The sequence below is a fragment of the Haemaphysalis longicornis genome, unplaced genomic scaffold (genome assembly GCF_048455015.1).
Source record: "Haemaphysalis longicornis isolate Haplotype H1 unplaced genomic scaffold, Haemaphysalis longicornis Haplotype H1 scaffold_4, whole genome shotgun sequence".
In the NCBI taxonomy this organism is placed as follows: domain Eukaryota; kingdom Metazoa; phylum Arthropoda; class Arachnida; order Ixodida; family Ixodidae; genus Haemaphysalis; species Haemaphysalis longicornis.
Genome location: NW_027526361.1, coordinates 55,784,728 through 55,808,370, shown reverse-complemented (window position 1 = coordinate 55,808,370; position 23,643 = coordinate 55,784,728). Strand labels below are relative to the sequence as shown.

The 23,643-nt window shown below is 49.7% G+C and overlaps 1 protein-coding gene across 2 annotated transcripts in view; it reads left to right on the top strand.

The window, feature by feature from the left end:
- LOC144178729 (uncharacterized) overlaps window positions 1-23,238 on the top strand; it is a 55,558-nt gene extending 32,320 nt beyond the window's left edge. Inside the window, exons 1-4 of one of the 2 annotated variants that reach the window (XM_077706803.1) lie at window positions 1,995-2,304; window positions 8,120-8,199; window positions 17,941-20,398; window positions 22,188-23,238. In XM_077706803.1, coding sequence (XP_077562929.1) covers window positions 2,247-2,304; window positions 8,120-8,199; window positions 17,941-20,398; window positions 22,188-22,378 — 2,787 coding nt within the window. In that variant the 5' untranslated portion in view covers window positions 1,995-2,246 and the 3' untranslated portion in view covers window positions 22,379-23,238. Of the gene's footprint in view, window positions 1-1,994; window positions 2,305-8,119; window positions 8,200-17,940; window positions 20,399-22,187 lie in introns of those variants that run through there. The other variant, XM_077706804.1, reaches the window with a different exon arrangement.
- The last annotated feature ends 405 nt before the right edge of the window (window positions 23,239-23,643 follow it).

Sequence of the window (23,643 nt, the reverse complement as noted above, 5' to 3'; positions counted from 1 at the left end):
GCGAGCTTCCGTCTACCCCTGCTGCTTGTATTGTTTTCCCACGACTACATTAGCGTTCAACCTGTTTTCCCGTAACATGTAATAAACAAGTTCGGTTTGCTCGAAGGTCTCTCCTGTCCATCCGCTTCGAAGGCGCGATGGCGACCGGCCCCGATTCCGACAGACAACGGTCGTAGACAGCAGTAGTACTAGGCTTTCAATGCATTGCAGGACTCTGGTAGGACGTCTGTTAGCAAGGTACGTCACTAGCTTTCACGCGATTTGAGCTGGACTGTTTCTCTCCTTCCTTGCCTCCTCTGTCGTGAAAATAAGATACAATTGGGTACGCTCAAAAAAGAGTTGGCAGGCCTTGGCATTCGTCTGAGCTGGCTACTCAGTGATGGAAGCATTTTACGTAGTCTTGGTGCGGAAATAATGCCGTTCATGCTACTCTTCACCAAAGTGGACGAGCGTAATGGAGCGTGGGCTGATGATGACGGTACTCGCGGGATAGAGACGCCGGTGAAAGCAAGGGTGCTTACTTGGACGAGTTTGTATAAAGTGGTGTACTTTGTATATCAGTTGGTATATAGCTCTTTGTATCGTCGTCCCCTTGTTGCTGTCCCCTTAGTAAGTTTGCGCTTTCCAGAAGCATTAAAAAAGTTTCAGAGTTAAGAAGAAAACAGCTCGAGCAATGACGTGTTGTTGTGGTGCACTGCGATCCGCCTCAGTAAGTTTGTGTTATGGAGGAACGGACCATGATGTCCACAACGACCGTACTTCTAGGCGTCCGTAACGTGCGCAAAAAAAAAAAAAAAGATGCATTCTTCTTGGAAACAAGCAAACGTCATATTCAAAAACAAATAAACCGTGGGTGTTCGAGGAACGTGCCCTCTAATTGAAATAAAAGGAAATTGAAATTGAAAAAAAATCTTTTTCATTCTGCCATTGTCACCCGGCGACAAAACTCTAAATCCGTTGTTTTTTCTTTTTTTGTTTTTTTCTGAAAGAGTGCTCTTTTTTGTACGCGACGGCGAACTCACACGACGTGCCGAGAAACAAGGGCCGGTCGCCGAAGTTTCGGTTCGGGTGGACGCTTGTGGAGCCTGACAATCTTCGAGACCGCCGATGTACGCTCACGGCAAAAACCAGCCGAGAGCTGCTGCGTTGTTTACACCGGGAATCTGGCCGTACGGATAAACCGTACTTGCGGCAGGCCGCGCCCTGCTGTCGTCGTCGGTTGGGGGGCGTTTGCGTTAGTCCCGCGCCCATCGTGGGACGGCGCTGCTGCCCGAACTTGTGTACACATCAGACGGGGCTCGTTCTCGAACGGGCCGAGGGAGCGGGAGCCCCGGGCCGCCTTGAGCTTGTCCAGGACGCGTGTGCCGCGCGCTCGGGGACCATGCGCCGGCGAACCTCCGGGCGGCCTAAATTTAGCTTGCTCCTCTTCATCCTCCTCCTCCTCCCCATCCCTGCCTTTTCCTTTGACTGCTTCGTCTCTCGCGCCGAGTGTTTATTACCGCTGCTCCGTCTTCTTTCGTTCTCTTCTCCTTCGCCTTTCGCCTCTCGAGGCTGCGGCAGCCGCCTTGCCGACTTCTTCAAGATCGTTCCGCTGCGTCCGCGTCGCCAGCGGCGAGGCCAACATGGCGCCGACGGGAGGGGCTCCACAGGCGACCGCCGTCTTTTCGTTTGTCGGGTCGCGCGGCAACTTTCTTCGCGACGCGTGCGGGCAAGCGAAATTGGCCCCTCGTCTTTATTAATTAAGGCTGTCCGCCGTCCCCGTTGACGCTCTCTTGGCTTCTTGACATTGACCCCGCCAGCTGGTGACGCTGAGCGCTTCTCTTTTTTGCTTCGGTTGGTGGCTAGCCCTTGAGCACGTTCGCGGCGTTCCATCTCTCCCATCCCTCCCTCCTCCTCCTCCTCCTCTTCCTCTCGGAAGCTGATAGCTCTCCCGACCCTCGGTCGCCCGTTTCTTCTGCGCCCATCCAGTCTTTTGCTGAAGGACTTGGAGCCCGATGCTGCCGACCTCGGGCTGCTTTCATTTGTTTTACTCCTCTGTTGGTTCCCGCCTGTTTCTCGAAGTGCGGTTGCGTGACGCTTGATGTTGCTTCACTCATTTCGTCCGCGCTGGTTTTGTTCGCCGGCGTTTTTTTTACGTGTGTCCGTGGTTACGCCGTGGAGTGAAGCACGTGGGAGTTATCAGGATTCGCTCTCCGCGACTACTTAACCGCGACGTCTGCTGATTGCCGCCTCCGGGCCGGTGTGTCATGGGATGCTGCGCCTCGGCTTTCCACTCGGGCTCCTATCTGACCCGGGAGGGTGGCGGTGAGTTTGTGGGCCACGGCTTGATGCCGCTGGACGATAGTTTCCCCCTCCGTTTTGTCTTCTCTATACGCGTGTTTGTGCTCGTCTGTCGCGCTGCTTTAGTTTCGCTCTCTTTTTCTTTCTAGTTTCGCGATCTGAGAATGTATGGAGATCGTGCACGTCTTCCGCAGATGGGGTTATTGTACACGCCATCCGTAGGCGGGCCTTCGGCATCCCTGTGAATCCATTGTCATCGCATGTATGGCCTGGGGGGAAGGGGGGGGGGGGTGCGACATTTTTTTTTTTTCCAGGTCTGAAGCTTTTATCGATCTCGCTGTAGCTCTTTAGAGGTCTTTCATTTGGGAAACAAACTTGGCTTGCCTTTATTTACTTAGCGCTTACCTTTGCAGGCAGACGCAATAAGCTTTTTGAACTATATTTACCCCACTGCGGGTTGCGGGGACTGGGATCGTTGGGCGAGTTTCAGAACCTTGACATTTGAGGGAACAGCGAGAGCCTAACCGGTCGGCTTTTTGGCGTCAGTGAGTAATTTTAGCTAAACGAAAAAAAAAACGATGCGTTCAAAAAGGCGCGGTTGGGAAACGTAACTGGGCTATAGAATGATGTTCCAGTAAGAGGCTTCTTCGGGTGATTTGGGTGATTTTGAATTCGGACCCAGGTTTCGGGCTCAGTCGCCGGGAGCCCAGTCGTGGAGAGGAGCCGAATGGTATACGGAAATAATCGCCGCTTTGGGCGTTTTGTCTGGTACGAACATCATTTGCGTGTCCAATTAGTTCAATCGGTTGCGTGATCGATCTCTTGGGCAGATACCGCATGTGCACGTGCTCCTGTTTTCTCCCTAAAGCAAAGAACAATTTAAAATAAGGTTCGAAAAACCAGGCAAGGTCAGCTGGTAATAACCAGTCAAAATGAAACTGGCAAAGGTCATGTCGTCTAATCTGAGAATCGTATACAAAAGGAGGCTGTTTGGTATGGCCTAGACCTAATTTGGCTACCCGTATAATCGATAACGGCACGTAAGATCGATGACGGCACGCGTTTGGTGTTGGTGGTGGTGGTAAGAACATATTTATTGTCGGATAGACAAAAAGCAGAGGAGGAGGGGCGGAAGCGTCGTAGGCCGTTGCCACCTTTTCCGCCCAGTCGTTTAACTTCAGGTCTTTGCGGCCAACTCAGTCGCGGTTGCAGAGTAGTCACGGAATGTTTATCGCGCGCTTGTGTTCGCGTTTCACCGAACAACGCCACTTTGAAGCTGCATGCCCATTTAGGATAGCTCAAATTTTCGGGGATTTTTTTTTTTTTTTTGAAGACGCAGAAAAAATTTTCAGTGGGAAAAACAATTTGGGGAAACTACTACGTTTGGCGCTCTCAGAGCTCTCTGCCAAGTTGTCATTAAAAGTAAATCTGCCATTTTCTCCGCACAAAAGTGACGCAATTAGTGCGATATTATTTCCGCTGGCTGCAGTGTTATACGTACGAATATCTAAGGGGCTCTAGCTCTCTCGCCAATCCGTATAAATCATTAAAGACCCAACTTCTAGAGTAAGGCAAAACAATTGACTGAAATAAAAACGTAAACAACGCTTTCAGCGTGTGAGAGGGCCTGTGTTTTATGTTTACTAGCTGAACAAAAAACACGTATTTCAAAAAACATCCTCAGCCGAAGTGATGAGGTCAATTTTCCGCTTATGTCCCTCTTTCCCGTTTTTAAAAAGAAAATATATCTAGCAGGTATTCTCTGCCGATCCCGTTTCACCATTCACAATTTGTGGTGCAAAGCCTGCTGCGGAAAATGTACAGAATGGCAATAGCCGTTTTCTCACTTCATTTTATTCTCTGGCTTATTTAAACTTCTGCTGCTGCCCCAAGTTTCCTGTGTCTATTCTCGACACAACGGCCTGCAGGTATACAGCACGACTCTGATTGTTGTAGCAAGTTATTCATTATACTCCTGAACTTCAAGGTGTCTGATCATCCATTACTCATTAAAGCGAAGCTTTGTATTCCTCACTGATGGCGACCATCCCGTTACCAAAAGGCACTGCGGGAAAGCCAACCTTACACAGTGGGTTTCGCAAAATGTTGTTGACGATAAGCGAAGGCACATCAAGCGGCTCAAAAAAGAAAAAAAAAACGCTTCCCGTGGTGGGAATCGAACCTGGGTCCCTCGCGTTACGAAGCCGACGTCTATCCGACTGCGCCATTCTTTTTTTTTTTTTAATTGCCGTTTTTTAAAACACACGTCAAGTCAAGGATAGATTAAAAACCGTCTGCCATGCTTTGGCTGACGTAAAAACTTAAAATAACTGCCCCATTCTTCGGACACGGTGATAGAGTTTCATAATACTATTAGTATGAAACTCTATGGACACGGTCGAAGCAGTTTGGATTTCGGACATACTGTGACTTAGGTTGCATGGCAGGCCAGAGGTTCGCGTTTAACCATCTTGCTTTAAGAAAGGGGCTTCGATTTTTTTTCTCTCGGCGCCGAAATGCAGCTTGGTTGAACCTTGATGATGGATGATAGTCAAGAATATCTAGTTATCCTGATTAACGGGGAATTCGGTAAGTTTTTGCTTAGCCGTGCGAGGCGTCCCCTTATCACCCCACTGCATGTTTCGCTTACAACGATAATCACGTTTTCATCGCAGTCCAAAATATTTTCATGAATAAGGCTGGGGAATTCAGGCCTGGTTATTAAAAGATAACGGAAAATGGCAAGCGTATAAAGCATGGAATTTCCACAATAATGCAGATTTCGCGAAAGTTTCACTTGTAATCGTTATAATAGCCTAAATGGAGATAATTGGTGACCGAAATTTTGAAAAAAATAAATAAAAACATGAAGAAATACGAAAAATGGCAAACCGTATAACGACCTGCATTTCCACAGTAATGCGGATTTTTACGAAAGTTCCGCCTATAATAGTTATATCAGCGTAAATGAGATAATTGGTAGAAATTTTGAAACACTAAAAAAACAAGAGAATATTAAAAAATGCGGAAAATGGCGAACCGTATAACGCCCTGCATATACACAATAATGCACAGTTCGCGAATGTTCCACTTCAAATCGTTATAATAGCGTAAATGGAGATAATTTGTCGGCCAGGATTTACAAAAAACAAAAAAAAATTAACTGTAAAAACTCACACTCAAGGCAAGCGGCATAAGAATGTTACGCATTAGTAGATAATTCTCTCAATTTCTGCAGATTTTTTTTTTGGACTTTAAACTACTGCAGCGACGGCAACCCAACTACGCGAAAAAAGACAGACGATATCACGCATTCAAAGATATCTCCTTTCAAAACGCGCGCGCCCGTTGACACCTGGGTCCGTCGCTTAGGCGGAGTGATACCGTCCGTACACCGGAGTAGTAATTACAGAGGTTTGAGCTTTAAAGAAATTGCATCAGAGTAAGCTTATTTCTGTGCAATATACTGTTGCATAAACATAGGAGCCAGACTGGATATTGTGTGTTCCAGCTTATTAGCTACGTGACCAAAACAGCAAGCTATAGCCTGCGATGCCTCAGTTCTCTTCTTACCCCGCATGTTTTTTTTAGGAAGTATACAAATAGATAACATCCGGGATTCATCCTGGCTTCTTCCGTTCGGAATTACGTCACCGACAGCGAGGAGCAGCGCGGAGCGATAAAAATATCGCGATAATAAAACTTGCGCCGCAAGGGCATTTGCGGTATATGCTGCCCCGAAGCAAAACATGCCCGGAAAACTTGTTTTGCTGCAATTCGTAGCAGCTGCGTCAAAGAACAAGGTGGTAGCAGTAAAAATGCCATCGCTGCCGCTTGTTCCGGGACAGACGATGCGAAGCTCCCGAGAAAGGTTAAACGAGAGGAAAATATATATATATATATATATAGCGAATCAGAATGGGAAATGAGGGGCTCGTTGAAAATAACACAGAAATAAGGGTTGGCAGTCAAGAAAACCTCGGAAAGCATGCGGGAGGATGTGGTAGGTCATTGAAACAGATAAAGAATTTGGAAATTCTTTCTTTCCAAATTAAATAAGGGTTGGCAATCAAGAAAACCTCGGAAAGCAAAGGGGAGGATGTGGTAGGTCATTGAAACAGATAAAGAATTTGGAAATTTATATATATATATATATATATATATATATATATATATATATATATATATATATATATATATATATATATATATATATATATATAGGGAATGAGAATAGGAAATGCAGGACTCCTTGAAATAATACAGAAATAAGAAGGATTGGCAGTTGGCAGTCAAGAATGCCAAGGAAAGCATAGGGGAGGACGCGGTAGGATATTGCAAAAGATAAAGAATTTTGGAAGGAAGAAAGAAAGAAAGAAAAGGGGGGAAAATGCTCGCCGGGTTGGGGCACGTTCCAGGAAGTAGATATTTAAAATGCTATCATGTGTACCACCCGAATGCCATTACGCCGCTGTTGACGACGTTTCCAGTCCTGAGACTGTCCACGACGCAGATCCTGAAATTGACCGGTATTTTTGGCGGAAAGAGAAGACACAGCGCGAATCTGGCGTGATAAGTTAGAGGTACGGGATTTTGATCATGCATTTAGAGCTATCGGTGGTTGACGACTAGGAAAGTACAAGCTCAAAATTCAAGTTGAGTACTAGGGCGGGAAATCGAAACTCGGTATGTGAATTATAGAATGCGGACGAGAAATCAAACTTGCGCAGTTTAACTAACCGATAACGAGTATGATCAATAATTAGGGTCACCGGAGCCGTAAGCGGGTATACAAATATCGGGGTTATAAAAGTAGCCCTTAAAGGAAAGTTGTGGGGTAATCGGGATAAACTATGAACTGATGCGGTCCCTTGTTTGGCACACGAGGAAGGAAGGATATTTTAAAGTTGTTGGCCTGTAGAATTCTACTTGTCTCCCATTGGCAGTCGGCAGGCCTTTATTAAACGCAGTGTCTAGAGTGCGGTCCTACGGCATCTGCCTTTTGAAGGCTGGGCTGGCGCAGTGTGGACTGTCTGGTATAGTGGCATAAGTGTGACGTCTTAGCTACATGACCCAAAGGGTCCAGGTTCGAGTCCAGCGCTGGTGTCGTTTTTCTTTTTTAGTGTTAATTTTTAGGTGTTCTGTTGGACAAATAGTTGCATTAGGTTAGGTTGTGAGATTAGGTTGGTTCAGGTTGTGTTAGGTTAGCCTACGTTAGGTAGGTTATGTCAGGTAGGTTAAGTTAACGAAGGCCTAGCGTTTGAGGTCAGCCGGGAGTACGAGGTTGTGCCAGACGCGGCGATACGCAAGATAGCGCGACCGGACGTCACTTTAGCGCAACGCTTATAGTGACGTCGAACGGCACTGTAGAAACTTTTTTTACATGCGTACGCAATTGCGTGTGGACTCAGCAAGGATACCCTAATGTACGTCTGTAACGCTTGATATCTTAAACTTTCGCCGCAAAAAAATGCATGTAATAAATACCTATAAGGGCCTCATAATTTAATATACATTTCTCTAAAGATGTCTTCCCAGCAATGTATTCGTTATAGTAGTGCAGCCGACTTTAAAGGAACTTGTAGCATAGCGCTCTCTTTGGATGCAAAAGGGTATTATGCAGATATTTATTAAATATTCCTAGGCCCTTTTCATTTTGATAACAAACTGCTGAAATTGCCCCTGGAAATACGTCTTCCAAGCAATGCTGGTGTGCGTGGTAGTGAAGCCGACAATTAGTACTCGCAGTGTGTCGCAGGGCGGTGTATGCCCACGCATTATCCGACTGTTCCCACTCGGGGCTTTCTGCAATTTGTTGTGCTTTGTTGTTCCGATGCAGGTTCGACGAACGTCTCTGCCGACACCGAGGGATTTTCCCCGCCGCAAGCGCAGGAGGCTGGCAGCGACGCAGCTCTCCTGGTGAGTGAGGCTGGGGACCTCACTTGCGCTTGCTCTCAGACGGCGTCTGGGGTACTGTTTAGTCATTGAAAAATATTTTAACACGACAGTGTTTTATACCGGGACATACAGACATTTGAGTGACGTCATATCCGTCATGGAAGTGACGCCAGTACAACGAAGCAAGCGGCCTGTAAAGGGTGCACCTTTGCACATAGGGTCTTTTTGCGGGGAAGCAACTTTTAGAACCAAAGAATACGTTATACTTTAGGTTGTTCGTTTTCGGGTTTTATATTTTAACACGAAAGTGTTTTATGCCGGGATACTCCAATATTTCACTGATGTCATATCCGGAAATGACGCCAGTGCACCTCTGCCGAAGCGATCCGCCAGCAGGACGTCGCTCGCCAAGCACACCCACAAGACAGCCGCCGACCCGCAAATCATACTCAGCTGCAGATTTCGCAGCACATTTCACTTTAGTGTTTTACCGATTCCGATGACAGAGGAATCAACCACAGTTTTTTTCTTTTTAGTTAGACTTAGTCATTTAGTTTGCCACAATGAAAACGTATGAAAGTACACGCGCAGTCGCTGAATGCAGTTGGCTGTCTCGTTTCAAGCCGATTATGGTCTATGACTTTGTTACTGGCCGTTGCATATCTGTGCGCTAATGGTGAGTGGGTAAGGTAGGCTGGCGTTCGCCTGCATCGTTTGATTGCGCGTGTGCGCAGTGTGAGATATTCAACGAAATCGAAACCGAAACAAAGCCTACCGCCTGGGCTGAAGCACCACTGTAATTGCCACAATGAAAACGTATATGGCCGGTCACGTTAACTTGGTCTCGCTCCAGTATAGGGTTCTGCGTCTTCTTTAATTCTCGATGCCTGGTGGACATACACTGTGTATGTGTGCGCTTTGTAAACGCCGTAGAAAAATAATGTTAGAATGCTCCACGCAATGCTGCTTCCGTGTATATTTCTCTTTGCCATTGGCGCATTAGCGCTTGTTTTTTCTTCGACCACTACGTTTTGCTTAACCTCGTTGCTAGACCCAGCGTGTGTTTTTGCGCAGTTTCTCTCCTTTTGTGCAGGTTGGGTCAATTAGGTTTCATCGTTCGTTCTCACGATTAGATGCCGACGGGCCCAGCGCTACTCTTCTGCAATTTGTGCCTAGGCATTACACTAGCGCCAACAAATTTTTTTTAAGCCAATAATCGTTGTCTTCGTAACGCTAAGCATTTAATTGTCGCTAAGGAGGGTATTTGTCGTGTTTTACTTTGTCGGACCTGGATCACTTTACAACAGTTTGATCCTCGCAGCACCGCTGCTAATGACAGCCTTCACTAGCGAATTACTTCTTTGTATACCTCACCTTACCCACTTCACTAGCGCATTAACAAAGCTATCATGATCGCGTTAGTTCATACTCTGCACATTTCATTAAGGAAGAGAACATCGGTGACAGTGAGCTGCCGAGCCTTCAGGTTGTCTGTCAACGCAGCGTCCTTTTTCACGAATGTTTCGTCGCGAGCAGCGTCATTTGCGTGCCGTGCGAGCGGTACTTCCCGCGGATAGCTGGGCGTCTGTTTTTTCGGGCGTGCAGGATTCTTGGCTTCCTGTATCCTAAATGAACCTTATACATACCCGTTAGCTGCGGGTGGGCTCTGCGAATGAGAAATCCCTTGAAATAGCCGCCGACTGTCGTGGTCCGTCAACTTTTGTTCATGACTGTACCTTTCTCAGCGCTTTAATGACAGTTGGGGTACCATGCAGTTTGTAAGGACATAGCGTACAATGCGGTAGCCATGGCGTCCGCTTCGGCGCGTGCCTTACGCCTTTCCAGTATTCATTTGTGAATATTGAACAGATCGTTTACCGGATATGCGCGTTTAAAGCAGGGGAAGGGTGAAAGGGTGAGGTAAGAGGTCGCGGGTTCGATTCCCGGCCGCGGCGGCCGATTTTCTGATGGAGGCGAAAAGCAAAAACGCCCGTGTGGGCGAGATTTCGGCGCACGTTAAAGATCCCCAGGTGGTCAAAATTAATCCGGAGCCCTGGATCCACTACGGCGCGCCTCATCGCCTGCGTTGCGTCGGCGCGTTAAACCCTAAAATCAATCAATCAAGGGGTGAGGTAAGGGTGGTAAGAATGAGGTAAGAATCAGGTTTCTGTACGTATTTTAAGGCGAAAGCATTGTATATCTATGTTTCATGGAACGTGAACAGTACAGAAAAAATTACCCCACCTTCCCGCGAGGGGAACCCTGTGGAGATGCGACGCATCTTAAGGGTTTACTTGGTGTTTCCGTTGGGTTGATTCTCTAATTGCGTGAAACGTGTGATGAATGCGTATGATGTATTCTTTATTTAACACGCGGCGTAACGTTAACGATGACGGCCTTGTGGTCGCTGAAGTGTACGGGTAGTGGATGTTGAAGTAACGGGACCACCGTGCAATTGGCAGCGAAGATCAGGTCTATGCACGTGCCCGAAATCGGAATGCCGGTGCTGGAACGACCGCGGCTATGACGCAACGTGGCGCGGCTATGACGCAACACAATCCAACACAATCCACTTTAATCCAATCCAAATCCAATTCAAGCCAAGCCAAACTAAACGAATCCAATCCAATGCCCCTCGCAATAGAGTGTTTGCTATCGGAGAGAAGAGGGGTTGAACGGCGGAGAGCGCAGCTCGCGCGGCGAGGAGAATGGGGGAGGGGTGTGGACGGACAACAACAACGCCGTATGGAGGGACAAGGCGAGTGAATGAGATGCTGTCGCATCTAAAACGTACAAAACATCGGTAGTACAGAAAATGGGAGCGCGAGACAGGGAGCGCGGCAGCTAGGGAAGGAAAACCGCAGCGACGGAGGAAGGTCCTGGGAAAGGGTGACAGGCCGTAGAACGTTCTGGTTGCGCATTGTTATTTGTATAACTGTGCGTCCGCGCGGGCTCAGCTCTTCGTTCCACAACGCTATGAATGATGACGCGCCCAGGCCCCTAGTCGCGGGTGAGGAAGACCGAGAAAGTACGCCACGGCGGAAGAGGCTAAGACAGCTCGAATTGTCGCTCGTCGTCACCTCCGTCGGGAGGAAGCGGCTAGGGATGAAGTTGCCGCAGCGAGCCGACGAGCGCAACATGGAAGTTTAACAGAAGGTTCAACAGCAAATTAACAGAAAGTCCAACAAGGCATCCAATTCACGAGTTCTGAGCATCCCCTGTGATTTTGTTTTGCGCGTCAGCTACAATGAAGTGTGGTTGACGCGCCTGTCTTATCAACGGTTTATTGAAGCAGGGAAAATTTGGAAAGCAGGTTTTCCTTTTATTTGTACAGGTGCTATAGGCGATTGACTGGAGAAGCAATGGAATCGGCGCACGAAGTTATGGCCTCCATTTGGTTCCATCGCTCCCAGCCAGTGTCGCATAATGGGCATCCCCATTCCGTTCCAATTCCATTCCGAGGAATTAGAACTTGTCGTGATTCCATTCCTTTCAATTCCTCGGAGTGACAGAATTTAGCCCACTCCCACTCCTGGAATGGACGGGCAGTTCAATCCCATTGCGTTAATTCCTCGACGAAAAAAACTGCCTCCGGTGCTCTGTCGACTTATCGAAAAACTCAACGTGAATCTGACGTTATCATACGCGTTGAAAACTGCAAAAGTATGCAAAATGTGTCACTTGTCACCGATGTGTGAGATGGCAGCAGGTTGGTTACATATCTCGTACAGAACATTTACCCTTCTGATGCAAACATTCACCACTCCTTCCTAACCAAAGTAGAGAGAGGTGCGAAAGCTAAAAGTTCGTCCAACTTTCGCTGAAAGTGCGCCCAACCGATCGTCAAACCTTCAAACACCCAAATCGCAAGCGAAGAACGAACCCATGCGACGATTTTTCGCGCACTAAGTAAACGCATCTACGAACGATCTAAATGTACACAGATATACCGTTGTACTCCTTCATGATCGACGCGTGTGTTGTCTTATCTAGAACCGTTCTCTTTTCGTGATTTTCAAGTAACCGTTTTAACGCAATGGAAGCCCGTTTTGAGAGAGAGAGAGAGAGAGAGAGAGAGAGAGAGAGAGAGAGAGAGAGAGAGAGAGAGAGAGAGAGAGAGAGAGAGAGAGAGAGAGAGAGAGAGAGAGAGAGAGAGAGAGAGAGAGAGAGACTTATTTAACGCACGCGGCGTGTGTCAACAGATGTTATCAGAGGTTTTAGGTCGAGCAACCGGTCTATGGGGAAACGTATTAGTTTTTTGGCAGAACTAAGATGCTTTCGCTTTCAAAATGGGCAGTGTCACACTGCCCATTTTTACATAAGTAGCCTGATCCCGCTACTTATTATAGTACTTGCATGTTAGCATGTTTTAACGGTTTATTCTTGCTCGATGCGAGATGAAGCAGCTATTACGTTGATGTCCGCCTTTTCCGTTTCGTCGCGCAGTCTGTCGCGTTCTTTCTTGCTATCTGCTTTGTGTACCGTCATACCAGCGTAATTAGTATGCTGTGGGTATGTAGGCATGTCGCGCGGAGCCTTCTCACATCTACATGCATTCTAAATTTACAGCATTGAGCACTAAAACCACTGTACCAACGCGAGAGACGGGAGGGCAGCGTCACAGAACACCGTTAAGTTTTGCATGCACCGTAGGAAAGTCGCCACCGCTTCAACGTTGACCTCCATTTCGCTTGCTTATTGTCTTGGCACTACCTCAGCGCATTTCGTTCAATACAGGACATTATTTATGACCCCCTCATTCAAAGTGACAGAACCATATCGTGACGGGAACCCTGGCAAAATAAAGAAGTATGGTCAGACAGTTTGTTTCCATGAACGCGCAACCATGCACGAGGACCTGGTAAACATTTTGAAATCAGGCCTTTCTACCAGAATAGTGGCGATGCTCCAACTTTCAAGCCGACGACTAACGCTTCAGTACTCAGGGACGTTTGTACTCAGGTGGAAAGGCCACGTGCACAGAAACACAGCAACCAAACCACGAACCAGTTTGGTGCAACTGGAGGAGAGGGCTGCACTTTCGGATCGAAGCAAGAAACGGTGTGGCACTGCTGAGACCTGTCAAAAAAAGTCGCAAACAAGGGCGCTTCAGGAGCTGGAACTGTTCAAAATAAACGCCCTTTGGCAGCTGTGTCTTCTGCATTGTGGTATTTAATATCTAATGTAATCGTATATCACAGCTGCCGACTACCGTAGCAGAGCGTCGAGGTATACATATATGGAACACGTCCGAAGCGCGCCTAGGTCTTACGCAAGCCTCAACGCTATTAAAGGGGTCCTGAAATACCTTCCGCCGATGCGTGGATGTACATGTAACCAAATAAAGCAATGTATTAGCAATCTCCTCCCGCAAAAATTTTGTTGAAGCGATGAGTATTAGCTGAGAAATCGTAAATCAAAAACCGCGTGTTATCGTCGCGCCGCGTTTCCTCCTCCTTTCAACTTACTCTACGCTGTTGACGGCGAGCTAGCCTTCCCTCCCATGATGCTGCGCTCCTCGGCGGTGACGTACTTACCTATTGCGCTGCTCACACAGCCGTCTGCTACGGGCAAGCTTTGTTGACACCATGAATCCCGCTCTCCGCTCAAGGCTGGAAAAGCGAACGAAAAATCTGCCGCATGTGTGCGGCGGCCTGGCCTTGCCCTTTCGCGGTGTACGTTGCTGCAGAACTTTGCTATCGGCGGCACGCGACTCTTTATCGGCGGCGAACTCGCAGCCGCACGGGGAGGATCCTGCGCTCGCTCCCTTGGATGCACAGCGCACTGTTTATCCAAAAAGCGCCGTATCAGATGTGGCCCCGCTGGTGCCGGGTCTTATTTTGTGGCGGTGGTAATTCCTGGCGGCGGCATGTGAAAAAGACATATGAAACCGAATTTTAGGGACCTTACGCCAGTTCAGCTTGGGGCGACGCGTGGTGGAGAGCGGCAACGTTGGCAAAACATGCTCCTCCGCGGCTCTGAGCTTTCTAGCGCTGGAGCGAGCACCATTTGTTTGACAATATCAAACATCGGTTGCCCTAGAAACAAGGCACAAACCGCTCTAGAAGTCAGTTACGGTTGCGTGATCCCAGTTCAGCTTGGGGCCCCACCTCGCGGCATATGGCCACTGCAGGCATACTACTCACTCCCATTTGGAAGTGCGAGATGCGTTTGGCATTACAGGAGGCGATGGTGTGTGTGTTGTGGACGCCTTTGTTTCGCGATGAAATGCGACGTTTTGCTTCTGCGGGTGGATAGTGCTTCCCATCGTCTGGATTATCTTTCTCAAGCGGCGTACGACTCAACCTCGCATGGCGTATGTGCAGTGTGCGTGGCTAAAAGCCATCTCGGCTTGTGCGCCAGAGTTAAGCGACTTGCTGTTCGTCCCCGAAACCGCGCGCGAGGTGAGTGCCGCATTTACGAGGGGCAGGAGGAGGCAACCCATCGTCTGTCAATCGCGGTTCGGACTTGCAACGCATGTTTTGACGTTGTGTTCGTTCGAAACGCATCTCTGGATTGTTTGGAAGTTGAATAAAATGTATGCGTCAAACCCGGGCATTCGGCTCAGGGCGTTCTCTGCGATTGCAAGAAAGAAGTGCCACGGGGCTTCAACGCTTTCTTTATGGAACGTACTCAAGTAAGAGAATATTCATGTCGTGTTATGGCCCTGTTGCATTCAATACAAACGGTTAAGCGTTTGTTTACACTTGTTTCGTTTGTCGTAAAATGTCCAAGCACTCCGGCACTCCGCTGGCAGATCAGCCGGCGAGCCGACGCTGAGCAGACGACTCATCTCTTTGCCGGAAGTGCGTGAAAAAGCCGCCCAATAGCAGGATGTCTAGCTCATGACGAACATCTGGGAATCGATGATGTAGACATGTGAAGATGGCGGCGTCCAAAAACACGAAGGAAAGGGTGAGAAAAAAGCGACAAACTTTGCAACAAAAGTGTGAGCTTTCCGCTGCGCGTAAAAGAGTAATACTTGGCACAGATGATGTTGACGACCCAATCTAACGATTGCGCAAGTCAATTTAGTGTGCTCAAAACGCCTTTCAGGGCCCCTTTAATTGCGCGCCGGGCACGGAGGGTGAGAGGAGAATACCAACCAGACTCGTTGTTTCATGTTTCATGCGTGAACCCTTTATATTGCTAGCTCCAAGATTTCGCAGCATCAACTTGCGGTGAGAAACACCGCGACTTCGGACGCGCGCCGTTCGTATTCCCCACCGCTGCTTCTCGATGCTATTCCCCGCCTGCTGGCTTGGGCACACGGCGCCTGCCACTGAGACACCGGTTTGCCATCGGCGCCTCGGACAGTTGTACCACGGCCCCTCGATCAAGCGCGTGCGCATGATCGAGGGGCCGTGGTTGTACAGAGAAAGCTATGCCTCAAAAAGCCTGCCAAAGCACGAAGAGCCGACCTAACGTCGCCACCGGCCAGACGCGCTTGCGCAGCTCGAAGTTCACTTTCACAAGCGCTGCTGCAGTCTGCGTGGGTGCGGTTACTCGAGATGCCGGGTATGTGTTCTCGTTTTCGTCGCCGGTGCTCCCTTTGATATATACCGACGCAGTCGTCACCACAGACTAATTACGTAGCCGGAGGGCGCCAACGACGGTGACGCCGTCTTCTAAAAATGATTGATTGTAGGGTTTAACGCGCCGACGCAACGCAGACGATGAGGCGCATGGTAGTGGAGGGCTCCGGACTAATTTTGACCACCTGGGGATCTTTAACGTGCTCTGAAATCTCGCACACACGGGCGTTTTTGTTTTTCGCCTCCATCATAAAAGCGGCCGCCGCGGCCGGGAATCAAACCCGCGTCCTCGTGCTCAGCAGCACAACGCCTTAGCCACTGAGCCACCCCGGTGGGTCGTCGTCTAGAAATCACTATTCCATTCACATTCCATTCCGGGCGAAAGGCGCTTAATTCCATTCGCATTACATTCCTCCAAGCGTTGTCCTTATTTCGTTCCCATTCCATTCCGGCAGCTCGAAAAGGTGGAATGAATCCGGAGTCATTCCAATGCCGGAGTGGGAACGCTGCTGTCTAACAACTTTTTTTTTTTTTGAAGAGTACGTGTTGTTTTCATGCGCTGTTCGCTGCGCCTTGTCACGGTTCCCTGGCCTATGCAAAGCTGCTGCAGTAGCTTATAGCTAGGGAACCGTCCAGTGTTTCTGGAAATAAAAAATTGACTTGAATACTCCAAGCTGCGTAATGAAGTTTGCTTTCCCTCATTGCACTTGTGCTTGTAGTGAAGCATTTGTCACGCTGGAGCGAAGACTGATCTATGCCTATACAGTCCGTAACAGTCGTGTCGCTGTTACACATCATGTAGCCCGTAGCGTTGTGCCACGCGCTTAAAACCTTGACGAAGGCGGTGTGCGTGCAACTCGGCCTTATCAGGTTTCCTGTTTGGGTGCTTACCTTAAACACGAGTTCTTTCCGACACAGCGGATTGACTCCGTACTTGCGCCCGTGATAAGCATGCGTGCAACCCGCACATTTCGGAGACTGTCTCACGCAAGGCTTTAATTAGCGCAAAACTTGAATATTGCAGATCGTATGCGGCCAAGTGTGTCCATCATTTATACCACGTGCCTGTCGTGTTGTTCTCTCACGCCCTTTTATTGATATTGTCACGTGACAACGGAGAGATAAAATGTCGGAAGGTGTATTTACAAAAGAGACACCCTAGTCACTTGCACAATGGCAAATTGAGTACGTACCCCCCTCCCCCCCCCCCCCCCCCCCCCAAATGTGTCCTACTTTTGGCCGATTCAGACTTTTACGATTCTGTGTTTCTAAGCGACGCCACAGGGTTATTGTAGTGATGAGGTGCAAGAAACCGCAGGCCGATTGGCTGATTCTAGTCGAATTCCTTCGTTACCTGCAGTCTCAATAGGCGTAGTGCATACGAGACAGTCGACTGCAGGTAACAAAGGAATAGGCCTAAAGAAGCGCGACAATCGTCATGCTGCGTATTGCGTGCCCCAGAGGAGAAGCACGCATAGAATGGTGTTGCGCCGGCTGAACATAATGCTTAACTGCAAATCAGAGATCGCTAATGAGTTACATGATTTACGCAGAGTGACTAAACATCATTCTAATCAAAACGTGTGCTCCTGTAGTTAAGGGACCCAATGTCTGGTTGCCAGCCTATATTGGCTTCAACATTTACTTCAAAAAGCGGCGTCGAATTGGTGAAAAACAGAAAAAAAAAAAAAACTTCACATCCCCTCCTGAATAAAGTTGAGAGAAACGTGAAAGCTTTCTCACATCCAAACTGCGACAAAAGTGCGTCAAAACGTTCGCTCAAAGTGCGTTCTATCGATGGTCAATCCTTCAAAGACCCAAGTCACAAACAAAGAGCGAACCCATGCAACGATTTTTCGCGCACTAAGTACACGCATCTACGAACGATCTAAATGTATACCGATACGTGGTTTATAAGATAAATGTATACTGTTCTACTCCTTCATGCGTGTATTGCCTTATCTAGAACCGTGCACTTTTTAGCGATTTTCGAGTAACCGTTTTGACGCGATGGAAGCCCGATTCCACGCCCGCGCCGTGTGTCCCGAGATATCTTATCAGAGCTTTTCGGTCGACCAACCGGTCCATGGTGAAACGAATTAGTTTTTTGACAGGACGCCATCGGTCCGACTAACAAAAATTTCGCTTTAAAAACAAAACTCGCTGAAAGTGACGCTTGTTTGGAGTGGATAACTAACGCATCATTATTTTCCTCCCTTCGTCCCAGGTTACTGCCGACGCGCCAGTGGGTGTGAAGCAGCAGAGCAAGCCCGATGCCTCTGCTCCGCTCGCTGCGGCCGCGGCGGTCCAGGAGGAGGGCGTCGCAGGCGGAACCAACGAGCAGGAAGCTGCTTCCCCGACGAAGGCCAAATCTGACTCTTCCGTTCCGACCGGAGAAGGAGGCAAGTCTCTTTCCAAGAAGCCGTCTGTCCTGGGAACCGCCAAGGAAGACGTTCTGGGTGTGCTCGAATCCGTCAAGAAGAACGTGGGCGCCGCCAAGGAGGCATTTTTCGAGAGACAAGGCTCCAAGCACGAACTGACGAAAGGGCCCTCAAGTCCCACCAAGACGACGGCCGCCCCCGTTGACGAAAAACAAGCCGAACCGTGCAAAACTCCCGAAGCCAAGACGGGCGGCTTTTTCGCGAAGCTAGGATTTTCTAAGCCAGACGAACAACTGTCGAAAGACAATGCAACGGGAGGTGACGCTTCCAAATCTCCCGAGGCAGGAAAAAATGAAGGTGCTGCGGCCCTCCAAAAGCTGAGCAAGCAGGCCTCAGTTCCTAGCGTAGTATCGGCCCAGGCGCCCAGCAGCGATGTACGCAAAGACAAGAACGACGCCGAAACGCCTGCAACAGCTGTCGGTGCAGCTGATGCGATCAAGCAGACTTGCCAGGAGGGGCTAGCCGCTGGCACCGCACAAGCTGAAGCTTTGAAGAAAGCATCTGAGGAGGCTTTAAACGTGGCGCAAACGAAAGTTCAGCAGGGTCTAGATTCCGGAAGCACGAAAGCTGACGAAGTAATTACTGCGGGGAAGGCTGGTGTCGAGGACCTGAAGCAAAAGACTCAAGACGCCACTGAAGCGGTCAAATCGAAGGTCGTGGCGGCTGAAGAACAAGCTCGCCAGGCAGCGGATGCAGCGCTGAATAAAGCCGGAGAGCTGAAAGATACCGTGCTTAAGGCGGCGGATGCAGCCGTCGAGAAAGCGGGGGCACTAGCTCAGCAAGCACAGGAGTCGGCAACTGCGGCGGTGGATTACCTGGGAAAGAAGACCAACGACGCCGTCCAGTTTGGAACCACCCAAGCTGCCGCGCTCGTTCAGCAGGTCCAGGGGACCTTCTCTGCGCAGGCTGACGAAGTGAAGGAAAGTGCTGCCGAGGTAAAAGAAGGCCCCGCTGCTGCAGCTGAGAAGGTTAAAGACGTAACAAAGGCTACTGAAGAATCCGTATCCTCTGTTGCTTCTCGTGTTTCTTCAGCAGCAGTAGAGGCGAGGCAAGCGCTCGAGTCCGAGGCTGAGAAATTGAACGCCACCCTTCAACAGGCGAAACCAGCCGTGATTGAGGCCTCTGCAGGTGCTGAGCAGGTGGTCCAGGAAACCGGCGACGCGGTGAAATCCGGCGGCGAATCATTGAAAGCGAAATTGCAGCAGGCCCCTAATGTTGCTTCTAGTGGAGTTCTTGGAAGCACACCTGTAGAAGCATCTGCAGAGCCCGTGAAAGGAACGACACAAGAAGCGGATCACCACAAACCGCAGGAAGAGCCTGCCAGACCTTCCAGCCCAACCAAGCAGCAGTCGTTGGACGACATGCTCTCCGCAGGAAAGGCTAAACTGGAATCTTTCGGCCAGCAAGTGAAAAGCGTACTTTCCGAGGAACTTAATCTGCCCGAAGTCACGGAACTCGACGCCGAGGCCCCCAAAGAGCAGGTCCTCGCCGCCTCAAACGACAGTGCGGTAAATGCAGGGGAAGGCACCAAGGAATTGACCTTCCAGTCGAAAGAAAAGTCGCACGACACCGCCGACACGACAAAATTCTTCTCCCAGGAAGCATTGGATTCCGCTAAGTCCGAGGCTGAGCTTCTCGTTGAGCGAGTCATATCGTCCGTCGTCGGGGCTTCGGAGTCGCTCAAGCAATCCTCTAACGATGCCATCCCAGAGAGCGATAAAGATAGGCTAGCGCTGCTCAAGGAGAAGGCACAGCAGGAGTTCGCGTTGTGTCAGGAGAAGGCCCATCAGCTTCTCACCGACGCCAGTTCCGCCGTGTCGGAGGCGGCGAGTACCGTCGCGGCGAAGTCTGCGGAGGCGTGCGGCGCGGCCAAGAGCAAAGCCCACTCCGTCTCTGAACAAGTAGCAGCGGTGGCGTCCGACACGGCCGAGTCTCTGAAGCAAGGCGTTCAGACGCTGCAGGAGCAGGCGGCAAGTAAGGCCAAGGAGTCACCGTGCAAGCCCCTGGAAGCCACGGAGACCTCCGGAACTTGCGCCTCGGAAGTGCCTCAAGATCAGTGTCGGGAGGAACCGGCCAAGGCGGCGCCCTTGTTCCCGACCAATGACCAGCATGAAGAGCACGGCGGCGACCGGCCAAGCCCGATCCCGAAACTCGACGACATAGAGTCGGCTGTCGTCAAAATTCAAGCTGGCGTGCGTGGATATCTCACCAGGAAAAACCTGCAGTTCCGGCCGCCCCAGGACGGTAAGGCACCGGAACTCTGGGTTTTATAGTCACTTTAAGGCAGGGGTCGGCAACCTCTTGAGGCGGAGGACTGAGTTGCACGAGACCGACACGGCGGAGGGCCGGACGGCAAATCGGGTGGGAAGGGGGGCTTTGCAGGCAAAGAGAAAAAATTCAGCGAAATGACAATATATATTTGACAATAATTTCCAATAATCTGGCTAAGCGTGAAGATGGGGGACAATGCAACTGAAAGCGATCAATTCTCTGTTCTTGGATCCCGTCTAAACCCATATGAAGTCAAAACTGGCGTGTCAGCGTGTGGCGTGAGGTGTGTGTGTCTGTGTGTGTGTGGGGGGGGGGGGAGGTTATGAAGCGATCAATTCTCTTCTTGTCTCCCGTCTAACCCCATTTGATGTGGAAACTGGCGTGTCGGCGGGTGGCGTGAAGGGGTGCGGGTGGGTTCTGACGCCTTGCTGGGCGCCGCATAATACTGCTCCGCAGGCCGGAGGTTGCCGACCCCTGCTTCACGGCATCACTTTTCAAAGTTGGGTTCCCGACCGCATATTCACGAGCTGTGAGGTAACGCAGTCATAGGGAAATGAGGGAAATTAGCATGCTGTCTATCGATATCAGCAGTGTATCACATTTGACCTCTGATAAACCAGCCCCTCATTGAGTTGATAGCTTGTAAGAAGTAACCCTACAGTAAACTTGAACATCTGCGCACACTCGACACGGACACAGGAAGGAAGAATACTAACAACTGCACTGTTTTCTCCCACAGAGCGATTTCCTTCTTGTGTCTGGCTCGACCGTGCGCTACTCTAAGATGTTCAAAAACCAGTACCAACTAGCCCAGATGTTGATTCTCGTCGGAGATGAACTGCCTGTTGCAATCATTGGGGTTCTAGTCTAGCACAAGAACGGAAATGACACGTAAGGTAATAAAGTGAAAGGCTGAATATCCTCCGTTGCTTCCTCTCGCCCCTAGTGCCCCACGTGTCCGAAGCACACTAAGGGTTGATCTCTGCCTGGAGGTGACAAGCGTTTGTCCTCAACATTTCTCTTCCTGCATACCTGCTCTCCCCCTTCCCATGTCTTCGCCAATAGAAGCACCGACCAAATTCCTACACTGAGTGGGCGTGCCCTATCATAAGACGTGTTGTTGGACGAGTTGGTTCGTATTACGGAAACAAGATTCAGCGCAGCAAGACATTGCAAGGGCGGCGAACGGGCAGGAACGGACAGATAGCGCCCGTCCTGTCTGTTCACCGTCCTTGTATTTTGCTGCGCTAAATCTTATTTAAGTGATTTATCATGTCCGTATTTTCCTGTTTCCAGAATTTGTATGACTAACTTTTTGACACATGCTGGTATCTCGACCGCGATGCTTATAAAAGTGGACGGAGCTACCAACTTATTCGAGATGTATGTCACGCAGCACTCTAGCACGGTTCCGTGTTTTTTATAGCCAAACCTGGCACTGTACGCCACCATACTATGGAAGGGGCTCTGCGGGGTACACCGTCAACCCAATGAGTACACGGTTGCTGCTGCCATGGCTATACGGCGACGGAGGGGCTCGGCGGCGGCATATTATAGTGTATCCCACGCCGAGTTAAGCTTGTGGCGTCCCTCGCCAAAATTGCGCCATGTCCCATATGATTACCCTGTACTGACCCCTCTTAACTAAGAAAACCATCACATTGCCAGTGTGTTCCATCCGCGAGGGAACGTCCACTTATACTCTCGATAACAGCCCGCGTTCTGACACCGCGTGGTCATTTCCAACTTCCGTGTTTCGCAGACGAGCCATCGAAGACGACAGAGAACGGCGGTCACATGGAGCCGGGAAGCAGCGAGCCGTTGGAGACGGAAGCGGCGGCGACCAAAATTCAGGCCGCCTTCAGGGGCTACATGGTCCGCAAGGAGCTCAAACCCGACAACGGACCCGGCGCCCTCCACAAGGAAGAGAGGGAGCTGGTCGAGTCACGCTAGGCCTAAATTGTCACCGGGGTAGTAGGGGGAGGGGGCGGGCAGCTCACCAAATATCACACGGCCTCGGTAGACTGACGCGGATACGTGCCTTCCAAGATTATATTTTATTATTTTAGCGAAAGTGTTGGAGTGTGCGCTGAGGAAGAGAGAGAATACGGTTATTGTAGGTGTGAATGTACAGAGCCTCAGTGTCGTCTGAGTGACCGTTGGCGACACGGTCGACTGCGCATACGCGCAGTGTTTTCGGAGCCGTGAATCGCGTGGCGTCGTTTTGTCTTTTCTTGAGTCATTCTTTTTTTTTTCTACAGACCCGCTTTTCGGGTGTGTCTCTGTGTGTGAGGTCGCTGCTTAGATTGTTCGGCAGGACACTTCAGGGTGTGCACTTAGCACACCTGCACAGTTGTCCGAGCGATACGGTTTCGGAGCGTGCTGTATACGTGGTGTCACCAAGTTGGAAGTTTTTCCAACGCCGAGTACTGGGCGCGGGAAAAACTTGTGGGGTTGATTTTTGGTGGGGTGTCGCGTGATTGGCTGCGCGCGCGACAACGTCACGCAAAACGCCCCGGGCAGCCAATCACGAAGCCCCGCGAGACATCAATCCCGCCGGAAGTTTTCCGGCACCGAGTAGGATTGCCGCTTGGTCTTGAGCCCGATCCGCTCCGTAAAGGTGCTTACGTTCCTATATTGCTCTGCGTGCACGTAGCATCTGCTGTAATGTTACTGCTATGAGCAGACAATCACGGCTTCTTTTGTACGCGCCCTGTCGCTCTTTGGACAAACTCGCGAGAGTGAGATAATAAATAAAAAATCTGAGCCGCGCATTTTGTTCTTATTGTGCAATAAACGTCAACAAGCCGTAATGGAGTGTCCCTTGGCTGTTTCTTGAAGCACGAATTCAACTGGGCTCTCGCGTGCTCCGAGGCGATCGCGCTGGTATCCGGTTTGATAATACTGCGCTGCAAAGGTAAGTTCAGAAAGGATGATGAGATGGCGGCCATTATTTGCGGTTGGATTTATTAGCTCCACTGACTCAAAAGAACAATTTATTTGCTAAAAGGCAAAACTATCTTATACGTTGCATGACATGTAACGGTAGATGATAGGACGACACAAACCAAGTATAGAACTGCGGTATTACTGCCAACCGCTGCATGGGTTTATCCAGAATTTCGATTTTGGGGTGGATGTCGAAATCCATCGTGGGGGGGGGGGAGGAGGGTGCTGGGGCCTGTTGGGGGGGGGGGGGGGAGGGTTAAATCCCTGGG